This window comes from Amblyomma mixtum, chromosome 1 (genome assembly GCF_055824585.1).
Source record: "Amblyomma mixtum isolate Tamu chromosome 1, ASM5582458v1, whole genome shotgun sequence".
NCBI classification, from domain to species: Eukaryota; Metazoa; Arthropoda; class Arachnida; order Ixodida; family Ixodidae; genus Amblyomma; species Amblyomma mixtum.
Window position 1 is genome coordinate 317805297 of NC_143012.1, and position 24032 is coordinate 317829328.

At 49.1% G+C, this 24032-nt stretch overlaps 1 protein-coding gene across 4 annotated transcripts in view; it reads right to left on the bottom strand.

Annotated features, from left to right (window-relative positions):
* LOC149372607 (uncharacterized) overlaps window positions 1-24032 on the bottom strand; it is a 72262-nt gene that overhangs the window by 7177 nt on the left and 41053 nt on the right. For 3 of the 4 annotated variants that reach the window (XM_089567112.1, XM_089567113.1, XM_089567114.1), the window contains 10 exons: window positions 23341-23496; window positions 21760-21882; window positions 20355-20480; window positions 17543-17665; window positions 16826-17017; window positions 12344-12559; window positions 10575-10823; window positions 9576-9712; window positions 5958-6060; window positions 3831-4016 (listed from right to left, as the gene is read on the bottom strand). In XM_089567112.1, coding sequence (XP_089423238.1) covers window positions 3831-4016; window positions 5958-6060; window positions 9576-9712; window positions 10575-10823; window positions 12344-12559; window positions 16826-17017; window positions 17543-17665; window positions 20355-20480; window positions 21760-21882; window positions 23341-23496 — 1611 coding nt within the window. The remainder of the gene's footprint in view (window positions 1-3830; window positions 4017-5957; window positions 6061-9575; window positions 9713-10574; window positions 10824-12343; window positions 12560-16825; window positions 17018-17542; window positions 17666-20354; window positions 20481-21759; window positions 21883-23340; window positions 23497-24032) is intronic. The other variant, XM_089567116.1, reaches the window with a different exon arrangement.

Genomic DNA, 24032 nt, shown 5'->3' on the forward strand with positions numbered 1-24032 from the left:
CTTCGAAAACACAGCGCAAAAAAAGGACGCGGACGACACTGAACTGGACTCCTTTTTTTGCTCTATGTTTTCGAAGAAAAGTTTTTTTTCAGAGCACAGTGCATCCCTCACAAAAATATCTGTAGACAGTCTACCGAGATGCTCAAACGTTTCAAAGCAATAGAAAAGATGTTTGTTCAATTCTGTTGTTTTCCTATGTATTACACGTTAATGACTATTGCACTAATACATCTAAAGACGTTTCAGTTATCATTTTATGCTTTACATCAGCAAAAGAAAGCGGTAGCTTTTTGTCCGCGGAAATCGCGTACAGCATGGCAGATAAACATGGCAGTGCAGTTTGTTCGGCGTTTAACGACAATATGACTGTCTTGGCCATTTCCCCCGTGTGATGGCGCCGACAACAGCACTTTGCTCTGCACCGGTTCGGGCGAGCACCAAAGTCGTGCATCGCCGGCGGCTGCTGCTTCGAGAGGATAATCAGATCCCACCGCCGCCTTAACCGGCATCCGTGACGAACTGGTTAAGAACGGAGCCGCAGTAGCGCACGCGGCGTGCGCAAACATTACACGGGATCGATTCTAGGAGCGGCCCGCCCAAAGCAGGGAAGGCCGGGGTCGCCCTCGGGGCTCTAAGGTCGCCGAGAGAGGCCGTTCTGAACAGAGCTGCTAGTTGCCCTTGCGAAAGGTAGGCATTCTATCTGATGTCAGTGGTTCTTTTTAAGCCTTATGCAGTGCAGCTTTTTGATCACACCAGTTTCAAAAGTCCACATGGGGCTAATGTTTAAAAATCCGACACTCTTACTATACGGAGAAAACTAAGATATTAACAGACTGCCGAGCCACCTGTGGAGTTCGAAAGAACTGCTCAGAGGAGCTTACAATACGGTTATAGAGGAGAAAGGAAAGATGCAGGCCACGACAGACAGCTGACTGCCTCACTCAGAGGTGGCGCCTCAGTCTGCTAACTCATTCAGAAACTGGTCGCCAGTCATGACCGGGTTTTGATTCGGAAGTTCTTAACAGGTTGGATTAAATAACTTTGCTGTGCAATTCGTTTATGCTTCACCAGTGCTTTCAACCAAAAAATGTGCCTGAACAGCGACAACATCAACCAGGCCGTGGTCTCCATGATACGGCGAACGATAAGGAACTGCTAGCCTGCGTTGCACGGCATTGCTGTCTCTCATGCGCCGAGCGGCGTCACCGCACTCTAATCTTGCGTGTTCGTGTATAGTTTTCAGGTACGAGTAATTAACGACCCAACTCTGCGCTGCTGAGCATATCTGGAGACAGGCAGAGTACTCAAAACAATTGGCTAGGGAGTTAGAGACTAATGGAAACTCAAGAATGCTTTGTCTACGCTTCCGCGTAAACACATGCTCTCTTCAGGATCCGGAATTTTGTAAGGTGGGCGGGTTCTTTCGAAGGCATGCGCGCCCGAGCTTCTTTTAGGAGACGCTTAACCCCGAAAAGTAATGGCTCGGCATAATAAGACGAATAGCTTGAGAAGAGCTCAGAAATAGGACGCCCAGAAAGGGGCCACTGCTGGCTGCGAAAACAAGTAACTTCCGTTAGCGTCGGAGCTCGTCTTACATCAGTGCCGTGGAAAATAAGCAGTGCTGCGGAAAATACGCAGGACCGTTGCAAGCAAAAAGAAATCAATAAAAATGCTATGCTGTGCATCAGCGGCAACACTGTCACGCTTACGTTACAACGTCCCGGTTTCCACAACGATAAGCATGGCCTGAACCTATAAGTGAGTTGAAACAGGCTCAGCTGTTCCGCGCTTAATGGTTAGCCTAATGGCTCGCCACCGAGTATACGTCCCATACAAATCGCGCAGTTACTCGCAAGGTTGCCGCGGCGGCGAGAGGCGAGGGCAGGGCAGCTCGCTAGCCACTGACCGCCGCCACGCGAGCAACGAGGCCTTCGGGTTGGAAGAAAGTTCAGGAGATAAGGGCCGAACGAGGCTAATGGATCACGTAGGGGATCGTGCATAACGGCTTGCATGGGCTCTCGTGTAGGCTGTCCTGTATAGACTCGGGCCAGGTGGAGGAAGGACCGCTGCCGGTGCAACAACAAGGAAGCCGAGCAGTGTTTGTGAGCTGCGGATATTTGGTGCGCGTTTATTTGTGTCGTTCATTGTTTCAACCTACGCACGGAGTCAAGGTGGATGGATGTCGCGGGCGATAAGCGCAGGGAAGACAGCTTTCTGAAACAAAGGCAGCGGGTGAAGGATGGGCTCTCGAGACAATGGAGCGCTGCGGACATAGTTGTTCGCTTGCTTCATCAACGGACCTCGAGAGAGAGAGAAGAAACAGCCTTGCGCTTTACAGTACTTCGAGTGGAGGAGAGTAATAAAAATAAGGGGAGGGGGAGGTAGAGGAAAGGGCAGGCACGCATCGATGCCAGCAGCATAAAAACAACCCCCCGAGATTTGAACGACTGTAGCCGTAAGGCGTTAATGAACGCCGCACATTAGCAGGATCTGTTTTAAGTGCGCCTTGCAATCCTGTAACAAAGAAGCCAAGGGTAATAATTTTCCTGTACGCGTTACCTGTAGAAAAGGTAAAAAAGAAATCGAGGTTTCGAAATTTTTAATACCCTGAGGTAACGAAGCAGCGTGATCGAGATCTACTGCTTCGTAGGTGGTCCGCAAAAATGTGCATTTTTTGTCTCGAGTACACAGCCCAAGAGGCTTGATTCTGAGCCCTGCAGCGCGGCTCCTCTTGCATAATTTGCATAATCAGAGAGCCTATGATGTCACGGAGGCGGAAGGAGCTTAAGTCCTCAACCCTCCCAAGCAAACCCCTTGAGCTGTATATTTTGTAGCGTGAGCTACATTGCCCACAGTCTCGCCGTTCCGCGTGCTCTTTTGCACGACCATACTGCGCATGCGCGAGGAGCAAGTGACGTCACTACGCACAGCTGGCGTGGGTCGCTGCGCGGGCTCGCCTTGCTTTCCTTAAAATGATCGGAGTGTAAAACGTTGGCAACGCCAACGCCAATGAACACAACGAACGCCGCGGCCTATGGCTTCAGCGCCGCGTTTCCGGCACAACGTTGTCAGTGCCAACGGATGCAGCGCACATCTGCCACTACCAACACAGCTTAAAACATGGTTGAGGTGTCCACTATTCCAAGAGGGCAGTTATGCGCATTCCCTCTGGTTCAGGTGTCCACCGAAATGTGGACACCTCGCCCTCGTCTCACGCTACGTATATCCTGGCATAGCAGAGCTAAGCCACTGCCAATTTTTGAAGCGAAAAGCTTCACTACGCGGGTCAGAGCAGAGCTTCGCGTGAGCCGAACTGGTGAGTTATGCGCATGCGCGAAACCGAGTGACGTCACGCGCCCCGCAAGTGGTCGCTCCTCCCCTCTGCCGCAGCCGTCGCCTGAACTTTCCGCGCAGCCGCGCGCTACTGCGCATGTGCGTCGCCTCCTCGCTGTCGCTACAACTGCGCGCTTCGCCTCCTCGCCCCCCGTTTGACCTTTGGTTGCAGCCGCGTGTTGCCAATGCCACCTAGAACTAGTGTTGCCCGCGTCGCAGCCGGTAACCCTGCTCTCCGCATTCCTGCGCGCAGTTTTGACCGCGCCGATTTCCGTCTCCTCCTCCGCCTCCGTACAGGCAGTGTGTGGACGGCCGAACGCCTCTACTGAAGCTTTTCGCTTGTATATCCAGGCTTAACCTGAGCTAAGCCACTGCCTAATTTTTTGACTAAGACTGTACACATCCTCAAATTCACGTAGGTCACTGACCACTTCCCGTCGAACTACTGTATAGTGCCTGCAGGACCAACCAGCTCATCTGGCAGCAGAGTCACTCACCCTGACAGTTCGGTATCCAGGGCCTTGGTTCCCAGACGCCGGCCAGGTCGCAGGTGTAGAAGAGAGACACGTTACTGGGGAGCGCGTAGCCGTCGTCGCAGGTCGGCTCGCACGTGACACCCTTCAGCCACTCCGCGCAGCCGGTGCTGCCGTGCTCGATTTCATCCGGGTAGCGGCATTCCTTGCCTGCGGCAGCCGCAGCGTGCGAAGCCGTGCGAAGCCGTGCAAACGCGGCCGCTGTCACACGGTGCGCCATGCTCGCATGCGGCATGTGAAATCTGCTACTTCTATTAGATTAGAAGCACGCCTATCGGCAATGAACGAGGCGCGAAAAAGCGGTAACGCCATTTGGTACAAGACGAAGCAATATACGTGTTAGAGGGATGAGTTCATTAGCGTGAAATTTTATCGAAAGTATACGAGTGGTAAGTATTTTTTTTTCTTTTTAAGCAGTTGTTCTCCCCACGCACGATGTAACCTTAATGTTTGGCTTCAAGCCTAACGCGCAGCCTAAATTAAGTTTGAATATCAACACGAAATAAATGTTTCCTTTACTATGCCCGTGTGAATATATCCTGCGCACAGCAGTAATGCGCTGAAAAAGAAAAAAACTCTCCACGAATGGAAGTTTACGTTGAAAGGTGGGATGATTAATGCGTGGTCGAGATACTTAGTACGTTAGCTGTGCAGCATTTAAACATGTACATCTACCGATGACTACATGCTAGTGCTGTCAAATTTCATCCGTTGTGGACGTCGAAAAAAGGGCGAAAAGAATGCAAACCAAGAATGCAGCAAGTGCAGTCAAAAAGAAAACAAATTTTACTTAAATGCATTGAAATGTATGCAAAGCGTTCAGCGCTGAATAGCTGTAGCATGTGTTGGATCTGAGTTGGTTATTTAGTCAGTCTGAATTGTCACCACAAGAACAAGCTCACAACGGAGCCAGCGTCGCTTTCTGTTTGCTTGTTGTTAGGTGAGTCATATGCATACCTCGACAAAATCAGGAGTGCCCGCTCAGACTCACCCACAAAATTTTGGCTATCCTATGGGCTCACTCAAAAGCAGACTCACACAGGCCTGGGCTGACCCATAGTCATGAACTCGCAAATTTAGGTTCGCAAATATTTTGGACTCACTCCCACTCACTACTCAACTTTGGCCAGCCCCTCGCCGCGACTCACATCGAATGAAGACCCATCCGGCCTCACTCACTAATTTCGAATCACGATTAATTTGGCTCGCTCACTCAATTCGGTCTACTCGGTCAAAGCTTCCGACGCATCCCCACGCAGCTCATTACGGCACTCGCGTAAAATAACAAAAGTGAAGGGGCGCAACTCCGCTTTCCTTGCTTCCGCGGAATCCTCTCCGTCGGTCGTATACACACGTTGGCAAGCCACTTCGCCCCAAAGCTCCTTTGGTCGCGGCAGTAAAACTTTCCTCCCCTAGGTTGTCAGCAAACAAGGAAAGAAAAAAAAGCAACCGCGCACTATCGACGCGAAAACACAGACCGTGCTGAGTCGTGAGTCTGATCTGAACGAGCCAGAAGAACAGTGCGTTTATCTTTTCATTGCTTCAAGATGGACGTCGAGTCGGGGAGCTGTACGAAACGTCGCTCTAGTAGAGCTTCGTGAGTGGGATCTTTAACGCGCTCAACGGGCCTCCACCATGGATTTTCGACATGATTAGTCTTCGCTGATATTGGATTTGTGAGCTTGCCTCCTTGAATGTTGGTGCCGGCCCGAACTAAGATCCCCTTCTTGAAATTTTCCCCTCATCTCGGAGCCAAATTGGAAATAGAGAGTGGGGTAAGGTTAAGCTTGTTGGCAATGTTAAGATAAAACGCTCATTCAGGACTTAGTTACAGACATGCACGGGCATAAAGTTGTTAGAAATCAGGTTACTTTTTAACTGCATTTTAAAGCCGCTCAAAATTTGTTACGCCACAGGAGCAACAGTAGTTTCTTATCTTTTGTAAATGTCGAAAGCCTTTAGCTATTTAGTTTGGTAGTTGAGGCAAGTGCATTTCATCGCCGTGATATCAAGTGGAATTTACAAATTGCAGTGGTATTGCGCAGTTGTTGAACAAAAACAAACAAAAAAAATAGCGTCAGACATACGTACGTGTGACGTGAACGTAAAATTTGCAAACAGCCTCATTTCCAGCGATGTCTCTGGCAGTGTAGTGCACTGCGTGAAGGCCGAAGTTGAACTCGGATCCAGGCGTCTGGAAGGCAAGAGAGGCGGGATTAATCGACGGTCAACACCTTACGTGACGTAGAAGCAGTACAGCACTGAAGACATGAACACACAGCGACGGCTCAGCATCCACAGCGTTCGGCTTCTGGGCATGCTTTCAGTCAAGCTCTGATCTGGGCTTGTTGGTACGTTAGAAGCAAATTCGTGCTGCACGTGTTGTGCTTTCCCAGCTTGCCATTTGAGTGATTAATCGGCTTCCAGTATTTGATCAGCTTTCAGCCCACACTCACTGCAGCAAGAAACAGGCGTTGCCACTTCGGGCAGTGTAGAATAGAATTAGAATAAAATAGTTGTAATAATCCAGCCTAATTCACGTTTCTTCCATCGACTCTTGCAAGAGCATTGAGGACTTAGATTCTAGTTTAAAATTCAGCATTACTAAACAACTATATTTTTTTCGAAGGAGCTGATAGTAGCTGATAATATTTAGGGATAAACTAAATACAAACAAACATCTAAACCACAACATGAATGGCGAATTCACCATGTTCCACAAAACGTAGGCGTATATATCAAAGGAGGCTTCCCACTGAAAATCGGTGAACGACATCCATGAAGTGCACAAATTTAGCAGGCCCACAAAAAAGAACAGTGAAATGCTAAAAAAATTCAATCAGTTCTTGCGTAATCATCATAGTCACGAATTTTCTCCCTCTCTGCTCTGTCGTTGTTGATGTTGTTCTCCTTGATGTTGATGCGGAGTCGTAGAGGGCGGGTCTCGTGAGTGACCCGGGGGACGTACTTCGCGACTGGTGAGTTTAGACAGGTGTGCAGGTCTTCGGATGGTGAGGCACTTGGAAGGCTTTCTTCAAGAAATTATTTATTACAAATGTATACACAACTTATTTACATATGCCGAATGATTTCGGCCTCTCCACTTTGACTAAAAGTAAAACCTCAAAACTTCCACGACTCCGGACCACCGCTGGCCACCACACGGCCAACCCGTCCGGCCGCCGCTCAACTAACTCGCCTCTCCAACTCTACGCTCACGGCCCCGGGACCACCACCGGCCACACACGACCGATCTGTCCGGCTGCCACACACCCAACCTCGGCGCTCTCCTTCGCGCGCACCCATCTCGTCACATTCGCGCCAAACACTCCCTCCTCCGCCAATAAACAATCCTCCGGCCAAAACTTACTTTTTAGCCAATCGACGACTTTCCCGCCGTCGTTTAGAAGTAAGAAGTCACAAGGCAAAAGACAAGTAAACAATATAAAACACACACCTCGCTGTAAGCAGCCATGGCTAACTAGAAGCTATTACAACAAAAGGAAACAAACGCAATTCAAAACACACGCTCCACTGTTAGCCGCTCTGGCCAGCTAGCAAGAACGAAAACAAGAACAGCGCTAGTCCACCCCAGCCGTCCTGTCGTCGTCTTGGGTTTCGGACCGACTTCCTAGAAGAAACCATTCCCCACTCGCTGGGGCCCAGAAGCGCGACCCTCGCACGCTACGCCGTTTTAAGTCCTTCTCCTTTTGTCTGCGCATTCCCCTGCTCCCTTTCGGCGACACTCCTCGCACTTTACCACGACGCACGCTAGCTGCGGCGTGACAATCATTAAAGGGTCCTAAAGAACTATGCAGGAGCCGTAATTTCTAAGGATTCATTGTCCGATTCATTTTCTCTGCGCCTTTAAAGTTAGCAGCTGGCGTCTGTGACGTCAAAGTCAATAGAGTCTGCGACGTACGTGACTGCAGACAATGTGTTCTACTAATTGTTGCGCTGGTCAATGGCAAAGTGGAAAAGGAACGGATCAGAAAAAAATAATGCCTATGAGTGCAACCCTAGATTACGTCGGTGGGCAGATATTTAGAATGAAGCAAAGGTTTGTCTCAATAAGACAAATATGCACCTTTTCTGTGAGGAAAGTCACAGGGGATTAGGCCCGATTACACAGAGTTCTTTACAAACATCGGAGTCGTGGTACAGGCGGGCGGTTTTTGCATTTCGCTGGAGGCGAAATGCAGCTGCCGCGTCAGGAATTCGATATCACGAACTCATGAGCAGAAAAAAATAGCACTGCGAGCTCTGGCGGCAATCTAGATTGATGTAATCTCCAAATCTAAGCCTAGAAAGAAGCAGGAAAAAAAAAATGCCAGTGGCTTAGCTCGGCTATGCCAGGATATACGTAGCAAAAGCGTTTAGCCAGTCGTTCGGCTCGCTGTTCCTCGGTTTCCTGGGCGATTCGTTTCCTCTTCATCTAGTTCCGATGTGGATTTCAGGCCTCCTCCTGCTTAGAAGACTTGTCGCCGTCCATACTGCCGCCTCAATTACGGTTGCGGTGCACGCCAGCTATCCTTTTCAATCCTCCGACATGTTCACAGGCATGCGACACAGCTGGCGAAACGAGCGGAGGCGAGCGCAACGACGAGGCGCGTGGTGTGACGTCATACCTGACGACGGCCCCGCGGCGAGGCGCGTGGTGTGACGTCATGCCAGATGGCGCGGCGTCTAGGGTGCCTCGATGCTAGCGCTGGCATCGAGGCACCCTAGCGGCGTCCGCCAGCTGCTGCGGTTGCTAGGCAACGGCTCAAGGTCGGTCTCTGTGCCTCCTCGGAACACCGCCACAGCGAAATTGCAAGTTCGTGGCCAATGTAGCTTTCGCTACAAAATGTTTGGAAAGCAATGGCTGATATTCCAAGCGTGACTTGCGGACAAGAGATCCTCGGCCACGTGTTCCTTTGGTGGCCTGCACGCTGTGCCCTGGTTTTTCCTGCGCCTTCCTCACCTTGGGCAACGTAACAATATAATTTGCTCAACGGCAAATTACGCCAAAACTGGCACAACAATGCGCGAGTTCTTTATTGCGACCAAAGCGCGATTACACGCAGTGACCTTAAAAGAGCCTTAGACGCACGGAATGATTTGAGACAGATACAGGGCCCTGAACTGACAGCCATGCTCGGAAATCGCCTGAAACAGCCAATAATGAATATGCCACACTATTTGTGTGTACTGTGCGTGAGAGAGAGAAAGAAATAAGAGAGGAATGAAGAGAAGATAAAGAGGTTTTATCGCATATGCATGGAAACAAAATCGTTCCCAACGTTCCACATATTACAGTCAGCACCCGACAGTTCAGAGCAAAGATGGCTTCCCATGGCTCAGGTAACATCTCCTAGATGTCAGACGGGACGTTCTTCCGCAAATCATCCCGCGTACACCGTTTGTTCACGTGACCACGCGCTCACGTACTCGAATGAAACAGACGCTCTACTTATTTTTTCCATCATAGAGTTCGGTTTTGAAATGTCACAGGCAGCCCTATTTTTTTGCCAATACAAGCGGAAACCGGAGCGATAGGTTCTCGCGGTTAAACGGCGGATACGTATTCATTTCTCCGGGGTGGCATTTCATCCAAGCAGCTGATAAAATGCACGCCTGTGCCATTTGTCGCAGCCAAGGATGCAAGGGCAACGACTTCAGCACTGCCCGATTTTAAGATGGGTCAAACAGTGCCGACAGTGGCCGCACCTTAGTCTCTTTGACGTACTGCACTTGGACGTTGTCCGAAAACTGAGGCTCCTCCCAGGTCACCGCAACGCCTTCCAGCGAAGTGGATATCGCCGACACGTTTCTGGGACAGCGAAGCACCTTCGGGGGCTCTTTGTCTGTGATAAAGAAAAATTCGTAGACTAGAATGAGCACTCAAAGTGTTCCTGGCTCTGTTCCCAATCCGTCTGCTTTCATTTCTCCTACTTTTTTTTTTTGGCCATCGGTATGGCCGTGGGAATACTGAAGGGGTAGCTCCTTTATGGAAGAAGAGAATGTCCCCAAAAGAGGCGCATAGTGAAGAAGAATGATTGATTGACTCATTGACTAATTGATTGATTGATTGACTCATTCATTTATTCATTCATTCATTCATTTCCCGCTGCCAGCCTTTGAGTACGAGTTTATAACTTTAGGTCCTGAGCTGAGGTAGGCTAGCTGGGCGGATGAGATTAAGAAGTTTGCGGGTATACGGTGGCCGCAGCTGGCAAAGGACAGGGTTAATTGTAGAGACATGGGAGAGGCCTTTACCCTGCAGTGGGCATAGTCAGGCTGATGATGATGATGAGGAGGTAGGCCCTCAGGCGAGGTAGGAGCCATGTTCCTAAGAAAGCCTTTTGCAAGCTGGTCTCGCGGTTTCAAGTAGAGGAATACCTTTCGCAGAACTTTTAGAAGGTTTCTGACCGTGAGCTGTCCGGCGCGAAAACACAGCTACAGGGGTAAGCTGCTGTAGCTGTCAGCATACAACCAGCGCAGCGAGAGAAAAAAAAAGTGAAAAACTCGCTTCAGTGTCCTGTTGATGTATACAAAATGTCTTTTACTTTTGGAGTGCTGCTTCGTGAGTGATCTTCACTGTCGCTTGATCGCGTATCCGGCTTTGTTGAGCTCGAAGCACAGCGCTCCGACCCCGCACACCGCGATCCAGTGATCCACCGGGCATTCCTTCAGGGTGCTCATGCTAAGGCACAAGACCAACCTTACCTTCAATTGTGACTTGAAACGAGCACCTGGCGGTGGAATTGGTCTCGGGATTTGTGGCCACGTACTCCACCTGTAAGTCCCCGTACTCCATAGGTCCGGGAAAACCGGGAATTCCATCGATGAACATTTCGACGTCGTTGGGATCAACGTTGGTGACTGGCTGTGGCAGATCAGGCGTCATGGATCCTTGTCCTGGCGGGAGGATGAACGCCGTACTCGGAGGACACGCAATGCGAACGGGAGCAGCTTCTGGAGGAAGAAAAAAAAAAGAGGGGGGCAGAAGTTGATTTGAAAACTGAATCGTTCGAGATGAACGTTGTGCGATGACAGGCGGTGGGTCTCCGTTCTTATGTGTCTAAATAAACAGATGCATGCGCGGCCACCATTCTTTAGTGAAATGCGCTTCATGAATAGTGCAGGTCTTCGGAAAGCCTGACAGTGCATGCATCTTTGAACTGTCCCCGCCAACCCATCGCAGCACTGAAGCCGATCATTTTGACAACTGTTTAGCAGCAATTATGTACTTTTGGTTGCGATTTTCAGTGTGCTTGGTGTGCGTTATCTGCTTAGCCCACGGTGTAGACCCATAAATGGACTATTTGGTACATGTCCACTTGCCACATAGCGCTAAACAGAAACGAACACAGGGAGACACGCAGGACGGGCGCTATGTCCGTGTGTCCGTGTATGTTTAGCGCTATGTGGCAAGTGAACCGTCACCAACTCGCCCAAGCTTCCACTCTGGAAGATTTGGTGCATGGTTTCGTAAAAATTCTAAACGAAAATAAGACAGCCCACAAGGAAGAGAGAAGAGGCATGCGCATGCCTCGTCTCTCTTTCCTGTGTGCTGTCTTTTTGCTCTTCGTATTTTTACGAAAGGACTTGTACTCGCTAAAGCTGTCGGAGCTGTTATAAGGCGGAGCGTCGTGAATAGCTCCGAACTGGTTTCAGCCACCTGGAAAAACGTTCACCAAAGTAAGTACAGGAGAATTTTTGCATTATGCCTTCGAAATACGCGGCCGCCGCCATTACGGCTTCGTGTGCAGACGACGAACAGTGTACTAAGAACTGAGCCATCGCGGCGGGTCATATGATAACAAGAGCGCAGTAAGAGCTTCGGAGGTCTGTGTGCCGATCACTTTGTTGGCTTTTTCTTGCCAACTGACCTGCTTGGTAGCTTTACGTGTCGCTGTGAGCTTAGCTCTGAATTTGGTGCCCGATGAAGGTACAACCTTATCAGCACCAGATTAAACAAGTCAGCCACACTCTGGCTGCTTTACTGGCATTAGGTATTTATCTTAATGGTCATAAGTTATCCCGGCATCCATTTTAACAGTATATAAACTCAAGAGAAGTCCTGACCGCTGAAGTTTGCGCATGACAACAGAAAGAAACCGCTGTCTAACGGGAGTGGGCTAAGCTTGTGATGCCTTTTTGCGTCGTGTCCGGCTTATTATGTCGTTGCTTTTATTATCCTATTCTTGTGTAATTCATTATCCCAGCCAGCAATAGCATCGGTATGAAAATCTTCGAATTATTAAGTGAGGACTAAAGAGGGTTGCGATATGGCAGCTGCCGAAATGGCTCTCTGTTCTTCCACGTGGTTAGGAGTACAGGTGCAGTCATTTAAATGATAAAAAAAAAGAATTTGGTAAGCGGCTTCAAGTTGCAAGGAACATGCCGCCTGCACAACTATATGCAACGAGTTCTCACGGTGGAAAGGGTCTGGTTGGCTTAAGCGGCACCGCATGGGCCGAAAACTGACGTACCTTTCTTACATGTGGCAGGGGGATGCGTCCACTCCATCGTCTTCACAGGCACGTGGCCCTTCATTTTGCACGTGTTTACAAGCTTGCCGACAGTCACGTAGCCCTGGTCACACTGGTAGTAGCACTTGGACTTGAAATGGTTTTCGAGTCCCTGGAGGCAGCGCTCCGGCATCACCCGACCGTTCTCGGGGTGCTCCAGTGCAGGGCAGGACAAAGCTGGTGACGAAGGAACACAGTAACAAACATGGCGGCTTGCTTGACATAACAAACCTCGTATGGAGAGTGGATATAGAAGAAATGAGTTAACGGAGAGGCGCAGAAGGTACGCACAGCACAGTTCCAACAACATACCTATAGCTGTGTAATAGGGGTTGAATGTGCTAGTAGTGACAGGATTTTCAAGTGAGAGCGCAAAAACAAACGGAGAGAAATTGTTAGGAAGAGAATGTGTAAATGTGGAAATTAAAGCAGGCAGGAAGGGTGGCCCGAATTAATCCAGGGAAATGAAAATTTGACGGGAAAACAGAAAAAATAAAGCACCCACCGAATGACAACTGGGAAAATCTTTGCTTCTGCCTTCTATTTCTCGACCATATCGTATATATATATATATATATATATATATATATATATATATATATATATATATATATATATATATATATATATATATATATATATATATATATATATATATATATATATATTCAATATTAAAGAAGTTGACTGTCGCGAGTGAACTAAGAGCGAAGAGAAGAGTGTACAGGCATTCTCAGTTCGTGCTTTACTCTGAGCAGTAAAGATGTCTACAGATCAGTGCTCGGACCGCCGTGGTTTGGCTTTTAACCAACGCAATAGTCAAGGCAACAGCGACCAGCGCTTCTGTACAGCCGGACAACCTGTCGTCGGGAGGGAGCAGCATGTAATCTGTCAAAGCTAGACTTAGCTTGCGCAGCGTCTTCGCTTGCCGGTGCATATTGGAAACATTGACGCTGTTTTGCCACGTCGGGAACGCACCGTGAGTGCTGATATATTTTGCCGTACTTGTAGCGTGTCCCACCAGGCATCGCGTCCAGGAACGCCGCCGCATTGCCGAAGGAGGAAGGAACGTGGGCCGGAGACGGGGAGTAGGGGAAGTGAAGGAAAAACTGTATTTACATTATTACATGATTATATGCATTATTTACATAGAGCGGGACTGAGAATGGCTCTCCGTGGAAGGGGAACGTCTTCGTCAACCGTAGTCGACAGGAGCTAGCAGGCTTCCCTCGGCCACACTCACGGCCGAGTTAAATATCGTTCGGTTTCCCCAGATCCCTGGCTGGGGAATAATGGTCGACGAGCACTGTCCAATCGGATGGACCGAAGGGGACGTTCTTGTTACCACCCACGGCTGGGCAGGTGCGGGTTTTTCCACTCTCTCGAAGCTGGGTCGATGAGAGGGGGAGATGCTGATTCATCCAGCCCTGCGGGAAAGGAATCTCCCGAAGTCCTCCAGCAGGTGAATGAACTTGCTTCCCCGCCGATTGCCCAGAACGCGAGTCGGGGACACAGAATTCTTCAATTATCCGCCAGCGTGACCGGCGCCGGCACGTCGCCTCCGCTGTGGTCGCTCGGACAATACCTCCGGCGCGTCCCCGGCCTTCGCCGCTATAGTGGTCACCTCCGCTCAAGGAATTTCGCTGGGGTTACTGCTGACAATGGCCCTTGACATTCTTGCTACACTAATCCGCTGAGGCTCGGAGGGGCATTCCAAGCATCCCACTTCCCACCGCCGTCGCGGGGTTGTCGGCCTCGATGAATGTTCACGGTAGCTGCTTGATCGGGCCCACGTGGTCCGAAGTACGGTCACAACAGTGCGGCTAGGATGAAACTACGCAACATTTCCTGTTCAGTTTCATGAGGACGAGGGCAAACTTAAAACCACTGTAGCAAGCAGATATCGCAAACTTGGTCCGCACGCCCGAACAGTGTCGAAAGTTTGCGCTTCCCGGAAGTCTACGCTCACGTATGCATGTCAGCACACGCGAAAGGAAAACACGGCGGGGAGGAGGAGGAGGAGGAGGAGGGGGGGGGGGAGGGGGGAGTTGTCGGGGTAAGGGAGGAATGGCGGGACTGATTTCTACGACTAATATGGCAGTTAGGGTGATTTGTTGTGTCGTGACCTCGAAATTATAGCGCAGCCCAAGACGAGGAGATCTGAAGGACAGGAGAAACACTAGCGCCCGCGTGTCTTTCTTTCTCAAGTTCCCGTCTTAGTTCGCGCTATAATACTGAACTCGGTACTTAATGGACAATTGACACAGAAAAACATGCGAGCGAAAGCGCCGGTGAGACTAAACTCTAGCGGAGTTCGCAAAGAGCTAACGCAGTTCTCATGCGAAGCACAGCTGGCTATAAAAGACAGCCCTCAAGCCTTTCCAGGCTACTGGTACCACGGTTGATACTGGCTATGCCTATAGACATTACAGAAATTTAGCGTAGCATGATCCGATATCATGGGCGTCCGGAGGGGGGGGCAAGGGGGGGCGGCTGCACCCCCCTGGAAAATCACTCACTCGAACCGTGAGTGATGGCCGCACGCCAGGGGCGGTGGTGCGCTCAGTCAAAAGGGTAAAAGCAGCCCCGCATGGTCACATCTGCGAAATGCCGCGTCCGGGCGTGCGTCGTTCCGCCGTTTTCAAACCACGCCATCGTTAGCTCTACTGAAGGCCGACCTGTTCCAGACATACAGCGGCACCGGCGAGCATGTGTTTCGAGCCGCCTTGAGATGGGTGTCTGTTTCTTTGATCTCTAGAGAGATAGCGACACGGAGGCAGACAGTGCACGGGGCATCTTGTTTTCGCCTATCGTTACGCCGGTCACCGATGAATTCTTAAGGAGGGAAGGTAAAATCAGCCGTGTCCACCCCCGCTTTGTCGGGCTGCTCAGGGGCAAGCGGGCGATGAGTTGGCGCCGCCGCCGCTCGCTGTCTCCTCCGATCCACGGGTAGCGCAGTTCGGTAGAAGCGCCGCTTTCAGAATCTCCGGCAAAGGGGATTAGCTGCTTTTGTTCACGGCGACGCAGTCTCCCGAGGCGCCCCCACACCAGCGTTCTTTGCGTCTTCTGCGAAAACCAGCGCCTTTGGTCAACGCAGCCCGATGGCGCCTGCCTGGCTCGCCTGTCACCTCTGGCTGGGCCTCAAATCACAACAGCGCCCATGTACTGTGCGTGTCAGTGCATGGTAAAGAGACCCAGGTGGTCGACATTACCCGGAACTCTGTACTACTCCATCCCTCATAGCCTGAGTCGTTTTGGGGCTCTGAACCCCATAAAAACACAAAAACAAATTTTCCGACTGGAGTGGCGAGTGTCCCTTCCCCTCGGAAGTTGCGCGGCGTTCCTTTCACCCCCAAAGTGCGCATTCGGGGATACTGCGGCAAGTAAGCCCTTGCACGTGTGCGCGCCTCTGTGTTTGTGCTTGGGTGTTTTTAGTGGCCGGTTGTCAGCGAAGCTGAGAACAACCAAGACAGCGGACGAGAAAACGACGAGCGGAGAGCAGTGTGTGTGCGGTTGCTCGACTGTGCGGATGCGCAAGCAAGATGGAGCGAGGTGTATGAAGCTGCGAGCGTGCATTTATCTTGTAAATAAGTTTTCGTTGTATATATAGTCATCTTTTGTTTTCAACGTACGCGTTCAACAGTTTTTCCAATCAATGTGTATGATGAGTGTGCACCGAGAGCGTGTAATGAAGCACAGAAGTGAATTTATCACACGTGTAATTACGCAATTCGCCCAGAAAAATCCGAGGCGCCTACAGTTGCTGTTCAAGGAAGACTGACTGAGTGACTGTAGTTGCGTGTTTGTGAACATATTGTGCTGTGTGCTGGTCATCAATCCGGGTGAGTCGAGAACCCGTATGCAGCAAGACTGAGCACTCTTCTCCACGAAGTGATATAGAATCTTTTTGCATTTTTATTAATTTTAGTTGTTTCTTCGTTGATAAACTCCAATGTACCTCTCCTAGCCGCGCTTTAATTTGCTGTTTGTAATTTTTCTTTCATGTGTGCATTTTGTTTAATTTTTATTTATATATAAATAAATAAATTTACTCCGCAAATAGCGCCTTTCTGCTACGAACATACCCCCCCCCCCCCCCCCCCCCCCGCCGGGGCACCAACGGGCCCCCCCCCCTGCAAAAAATTCTGCGGACGCCCTTCTCGCGCTGCCAGTCCGCACGTGCTGATTGCTCCCCAAGCGGCAGGAGCGCGCTCAGCTGGCCAGCACCTGGCGCCATCTCGCGCTCTTAGGGCGATACGCGCGAACGGAGTGGCTCCGCGCGCAGCGTGATCGTGATAGCGGCCGCGGATGGCGTTGTGCGAAATCTCTCCATTACGCACGACCGAAACGCACTGAGAGCATCACTGCGTACTGGACAGACCTCTCTGGAATATCGCGCAAACGTCGGCACACATGGTCCGAGCACACGGTGCAGAAGCTTACCTTTGCATGTGGGTAGCTTGTTGCTCCAAGTAGCGTTCTTGGTGCACTTGGTGACACTGGCGCCTTGCAGCTCAAAGCCTGCGTTGCATTTTATGCTGCACCTTGTGCCTATCGCCGCAGAGCTGTCCACTATCTCCGGCTCGCACTTTGTCTCGCTGTTGGCCGCGTCGATGAACATAGGGCATGTGACCTCTGGCAACGGAGAACATTGCGGCGAGGGATCATCGCATGCCAAAAAAGTAAAGCAGGAAATATAGGCTTAGCGGACATGCTCAGGAGTACCGATATGTGGCTAGCCTAGAAGACCGGCCCCAGTTTATCTCTGTACCAAGCAAATTAGAAGATTTTAGAGGAATTAGAGCCTGCGGCTGGATAGCCCATTGGGGATTGGAACCGACTCCACAGCCTTTGCAAGTAAACGGCTGGCGTGAGCTATAGTTCAATATGCTATTTTTTGCTGCGCTTCAGCATACTACACCTGAGAACGCTTGCGAATTCCCAATCTTGTAAGGACCGGTTCAGACAAAATTGCCGCTTGCGGTGCAGTTTTACTGTAGATCGTAGTAACTTACTTCCCGAACAACAATACCCGATCAGTACAATGCAAGCGCTCTGCACTTCAAGTTGGTGCACAGTTATATCGCGTGCTGTAAATGGCGACCAGATGAACACTTTCAAACAATACTTTCGATCTCTTGTGTGCGGGTAGATACTAACCGGAGCATGTTCTGAGGTCGGCAGTGATCCTGAAGCCCTTGGGACACTGGCAGTAGTAGCCGCCGTCATAGTTGACGCAGGTGTCACTACAGCTGTGGTTTCCCGTAGCGCATTCGTCGTTATCTGAGCGCCATGAGAAAAAGACGATGAATTTCCAGTGAGCTAGAATTGCACTTTAAACACCACATGACCGATTGACTGAACCCTTTATTAGGCACATATCTGTGGACTCATGGTTTGACCCATTAGAGAGGACTGGGTAAGAAGCTCGACACTTCAAAGGCCCGGAACAACTCACTCCTAATGATATGGCCCCGTCCAACATCACGAGTACAGAACTATATGGCGTTCGTTCATCACGCTAACAATGACACGAATTTTTAAGTATACTGAAAAAGATATTTGATTTCTATAAAAAAATCGCTTACTTTGAAATCGGTCTTGCGCATAGGACACTAGAGAGGCTGGACGACCTAGTACTGGCCCATTCTGAAAGAAGTGCTATCAAGAACTTGGGGCTAAACGAGTCCCGCGTACTTTAGCGATGTTCATTTCGCCATGGGATGCAAATATCTGGCCTGCAGACGGTTTACTCGAGGCCGATGGACCGTGGCCTGCCACAGACAATGCTCTTGGCAGCTCTGACGTTGACCCGGTGATTTTAGATGAGATTTTGCTCTTTGCGCATGATCTTTTTCTTTTTATTCAGTGTCTAATTATTCCACCGAACGCCTGCTCAGTAAATGGTTTTTCTGGTGGAAATAATGTTTGGATTTTGTTCCTTTCACCCCGCGGATTGATTCCTTGCGACATCGTACATTATAGCAGACTATAGCAGGGCGTAGGCGACTTTATGCAAAGAGGAGTCGTACCTTACATAAATGGTCTATAGATAGTCTATAGACTTCGTATAGACTCTATTGCCTTCCTAAAGATATTTATTTTTGTCGATTCAGTCTATAGACTGTCTATAGACAAAAGTCTACTAGAAGTGTGTGGCCATAAATATATGCATTGTCTATAGACTGTCTATAGCAGTGGTAATGCCTATTCGCACTTTTCAGCGCCTATAGGTGGCGCGGCGGCACCAGCGTCATGGAGAACGGAGCGGTGATGGAGGTGCCACGGAAGCGCTCGCGTATGAAGGAGCATGCAGCTCTCGGCCTTGTTGTGTTTGTCGGAACGGTTATGTCGCTCGCTAAACCAACGCAGAGGTGCGTCGTAGAGGATGAGCCACCTTTTAATGCCAGCCATATGATCCACTAACCGCTTGAAACCATACAACGCAAAGAAAGGCAGGAGAAGAAATAAGCCCTTCAAGCGCCTCTTTTCGGTCCTCTGTTGCATTACTTTGCGCTGCAACTTTTTAGCATGAAACGCTAAGTAACTGGCTTCAATGTACCGTAATTTCAGGTATGCAATCCGCGGGCTGTAATGCCCAAAAGCTGAAATTTCGCGCTTTGCGCACTAACTATAGGCGCGGACAGTACAGTATCTTTCAATATCGGCGGATATGCAATGACATTCTGTACGCTTACTTTATTAGAATGTTATCGTTCTGGAGTGTTTGCAGACAAATTTTATGCGCCTGTCGCACACGTTGCTCCTCTGGGCTACATGTATTGGACGCAGACAGTCTAGTGAACAAATTTTTTTTTCAGAAGAAATTGAGCCCTGCTGACAGGTGTGAACTGCATATTGTAAATTACAGTAATCCGCCAATTCCGCCACTAATGTATTGCTTTAACCTCGCCCTAACTACAGAACCCGTGAACACGACAACGAGCGGAAAATACAGAACGTTTCGCAAAACATTACTGTGCACAGGGGTCCGCTACATTTAGATGTTTCATGAGCACCACGGTCAAAACATTAACAGTCAACATTCAAACCACACCTTTAAAACACGTATAGGTAAACTCTCTAACCGGCCTGTGCTTTTTCTTTTTATTCTTGACGCCATGTCGCGAGAGTACTCTGTAATCTGCAGCGGCGACACGGTGCCGGCTTTCAGCCGTGGTCGCAGAGGGTTAAGATCCTTGATTGAAGTCATAAAACTTCGGACCGAGGAGCGCCCTAACCACTCACGCTGTGGCGCCCAACTCAACAAGATAACGCAAGAACAAATCTTTCTAGACGGGCTCACAGTACACGACCACTAATTTTGGATCAGTCACTTTATTCCCGATCCACAGCAGGAAGCTACAAAGTGATTTCAGTTTTTTGTACCTAGAGGAACTGTGCAGGCTCAATTCATGTCACGCTGCACGATTTATGCCCTGGGGGACACTGCGCAAATGATTGCATCGCACTTTTCGCGTCGGCACATGCACTGCGCGAAGCGTAGCTGCTTGCACTGCGAACGCTGATCACCGGGCGAGCGCTTCGGAAAATAACCGCGTGGGGGCGCCACCGTTGCTGAAAAGTGCGAATAGACTGCTCTCTAGGATTTGTATATAGAGAGTCTATAGACTTTATAGACTGATGCCCATGGACAGTCTGCAGACTGTATAAGGAAATTTTTGTAAGGGACGTCGCTCCAAAATACACATCACAATTCGAGCCGGTGTGTGTGTGTGTGTGTGCGTGTGTGTGTGTGTGTGTGTGTGTGTGTGTGTGTGCGCGTGCGTGCGTGTGTGTGTGTGTGTGCGTGCGTGCGCGCGCGTGTGTGTGTGGTGTGTGCGTGTGTGTGTGTGTGTGAGTGAGTGTGTGTGTGCGGTGTGTGTGTGTGTGTGTGTGCGGTGTGTGTGTGCGCGCGCGCGTTTGTGCGTGCGTGCGTGCATTTGTGAGATAAACATAAACCCTGTCGTACCGACGCACTGGAAGCTGTCGTTGACAGACAGCGTGTATCCCTCCTTGCAGGAGCACACGTAGCTTCCAAAAGTGTTGGTGCACAGCTGGCTGCAAACGCGCGGATTCTCCACGCACTCGTCCACGTCTGCTCGCGAAAAAGGAAGAAATGGTTTCTGGCGTCAAAAAAAAAAAAAACGGCTCTTCCGTGTTCCCACGAGAAAAAAGAATGCCCTTTTCCCGGCAGCAAGATAGGGGTATGCCCTTGGAGTTCAATTCGAGGCTTCGTATATTCCTACCGACACATTTTTTTGGTTTCGTTTCAAATATATTTTGTTTTGGAAGAAAAAAAGGCCGGAGGCATGCTGTGTTGAACAAGGAGCAGACGACCGAATGTTCAGTATTCTTTTTAGAAGGTATTCATGTGCTAAAACAAGGTGCTCTTTACTTTATACGAGATCCTATCCTGTAATTAAATATAAAATAAAATATCCCCTCCCGTAATCTCACTTCTGCGTTGATAAGAATGTCCAAATTTGGTGATTTTTGTTCCCACAATGTGTAGAAACGTTTATTTATCATCTTCGGCCAACATCACTTTTAAACTGCTGCAATTTGTTTCCTAATGTAAACTTGAGCCAAACAACATGTCACTGCTGCATTGTCACGTTTCTAACGTGCGCGTAGAGAATTCTTAGCCCTTTAGGGCGTTTTGCATAAAATTGGCCGCATTTAGAACTAAATATTTTTCTACCTAGCATTGATTTTTTGTTTGAAGCGAATTCCACATTCTTCATATAGCAAAACAAAGCAGCTAATAATGATCAAACGAAGCAAACAATGCTATTGAAATAATATCATAACTGTAAGCAACTGTAAGTAATAGCAAAACTGTAAGCATAGTAGCATCTTGCCGCCATTTTCTTACACAGGTTTTGCCCCAAATTCTAATCGCGACCTTTCTTTTCCCACGATTTTTTAGCGTCATATGCACCGTGAAAATCGAGAATGATTCAAAAATCCTAGGGGTGTTAATTTAACAAATCCAGGTATTTTAATATCACTGTTTTCAAATATATGGATACTTTGTATGATACATTGTGTGGATGTGCGTGCAAAATTAACTATTGGTGTGTTCTTTTAGAAATTATTGGTCTTCTTGAGGCCGGGATACCTATTCAAGCGGAAAAATATTTGTTTCGAACCGAAATGATAAATGGCGCCTGAAACAATTCAGGCGCTTGCGGTTTAACTCTATGTTCCATCTTTCTCTGCACTTTTTGACCATTTCTTCGTGAAAGCAGAGGGCTGAAAACGCCACCGTGAAACCGAATCTCAACACGAGCACGGCGTAGCGAGCGTTTTGCTTTTGCTTATGTGCCCTTCCTACACTGACTACAGTGAGTGCATCTTAGTCTTTGACTCACCATCGCAGGTGAGGTTGTCGGGCCGGAGCCTCATTCCGAATGGACAGCTGCAAAAAGCGCTTCCTTCAACATTGATGCAGTCGTGAGAACAGTGGAGCAAATTCTCTTTGCATTCGTCGACATCTGAAACAAACACGCACTCCATAAGGCAAAAGACAAGGTTCGTCAAAATTAGCCAAATCATGACTATAAAGTCCGCGATTCAGCTTCTTCGGGGTCTAGTTTAAAGAAAATCATTTATTAAAAATAAAATAATTGTTCGCCCGCTGAAAAAGTGGCCCCTCTCTCATTAGCAGTTGGCCATGTGTCAAATTTCCCACTTCGCTGGGATCTCAGCCAAATCGCAAAAAATCTTCTAAGCTGGGATCCAAACTGCAAGTTCATTAGTTACTGAGACAGAGTTTTTTATTTCCTATGTATGCATATATGATGCCTTATTAAGAGCTTTATTTTTCCGTGTTAAATGCAGGCACTCGCACCGGCAGCGGCAGTATGTCTACGGAGTTACACTAACAAAATGAGCAGTGAACCCTCTCTTTACATTACCTTTCCCTCGAATGGCTAGCTTTCGGATTTTATAGATAGCAGTAACAAGAAAGCTTATGGGGCGGACGATAACGACTAGCCTAGCATAAAATGAAATGACGCATCAGGGAAACGTCTTCACATCCGCATGTGGCCCAGAGAAGGCCGCCAATCATGAACGCATGTCATGTGACATCAAAACCACCTGCAACCACATGATGCTGCAAAGACATAATTTGACAGGCTACTACACAGACCTAGAGTACCTTTCACGCAGCACCATGATCTCGCACCTTCTTATACAGCCACATGAAGTTGTAGCGTCACAGGATCACCAGAAGTGGAGCACGCAACGTGGAAACATTGCGCTCGCATGTCGAGAAGATATTGTTAGTAGTGTTATTTGCTCTTACACAGAGGACGAAGAGGCGATGTTTTATGTCATTTTCTACATGTATATAGTAAAGCCGGCCTGAATGATAAGTTGAAAGATAAGGCAAGCAAAAAGAAAAGAGATAAGATGATGACCGTCGCCAGGCGGAGCACCGCCTTTCATTTGGCCCTCTGTCATTGGTCGTTTCTCCTGGTGACGTAGGCTCTGGCGCTTGACGGCACTCGGTCGTGGCGGCAACACGTCTGAGATGCCACTCATGCGTACAACGCACCATTTACCTACGCCACACTGGTGTAACGGCACCAACGCTAACGAATGCCTTCTATCGACGCTAATCTCGTCTCGGGAAAGAAAGTGGGCTTGCTCTGGCTGGGCGACCGACTGGCGGCCCATGGTCCATGTGGCTCGTCCAAACTGGTTGCAGTGAAGGCAGGGCGGCTAGCGACACCGCCGTGGCTAGAGGGGCCGTGTTTATTACTCCTCTTTCATTTCTAAACCGCCTGCTTCAGAGGTCATAGTGATGACAACGGCCCAGTGAAATGAGAACGAAATGAATTGCTGCATAATACGGCCCTGCGAGTGCACACAATCCTGGGAAAGGCGTCCGTAAGCATCACCCTTCAAGCAAACCTGTGCACCCTCAGACGGGCCCCTTCGTATACCTTCACAGCGGACACCGTCTCCCAGACTGCCGCGGTATCCCTGGTCGCAGATGCAGTCCTCCTTCGACGCCTTCCCAGTGCCATTCGTGTGGCTCCTGGCCGGACACTTTTCACACTGGCCCAACTCGTCGTCCTTGTACGTGTTCACGGGACAGTCTGCAGGGCAGTCAAGGGTGGCAGTATTCAGAGGCCGAAGGCAATCGCCTGGTCTGAATGGAGATGAGATAATCTCACTTGCTATCAAAATGCGCGCACAGAGGGCAAAGGAATGCAGTGACATTGTACTTCAACTTTTGAAGTAAATTTAGCCTTCATAAAACAAAGTGACCAGCAGATAATGAGAAAAACTCTTGTGAAGGAACTCTCCCGTTACACCAAAAATTTCCTTTTTGTTGTTGGTGATTGATTGGAGCTTGTATTCTGAGATGTTCCGTTCATTCGCAGTTTATCCCACGCTTCGGATCCCGGTGTGGTCGAGCAACAGAAAACCTCTGTTTTTCATGGAGGAGATTTTTTTTCTCTCCTTCTTTTTACCGAATGATTCATCGCAAAAATTCTGTCTCAAAAGCTGCTTGCTTGCTTGCTAACCCCATCATCACTCGGCTGAGATTTAAATGAACGTTTTAAAACTTCCGTTACCAGTAATACGGTGGAAGCGCTTCTAGTTCCCTTCGCTGCCACTACGCGGTGCA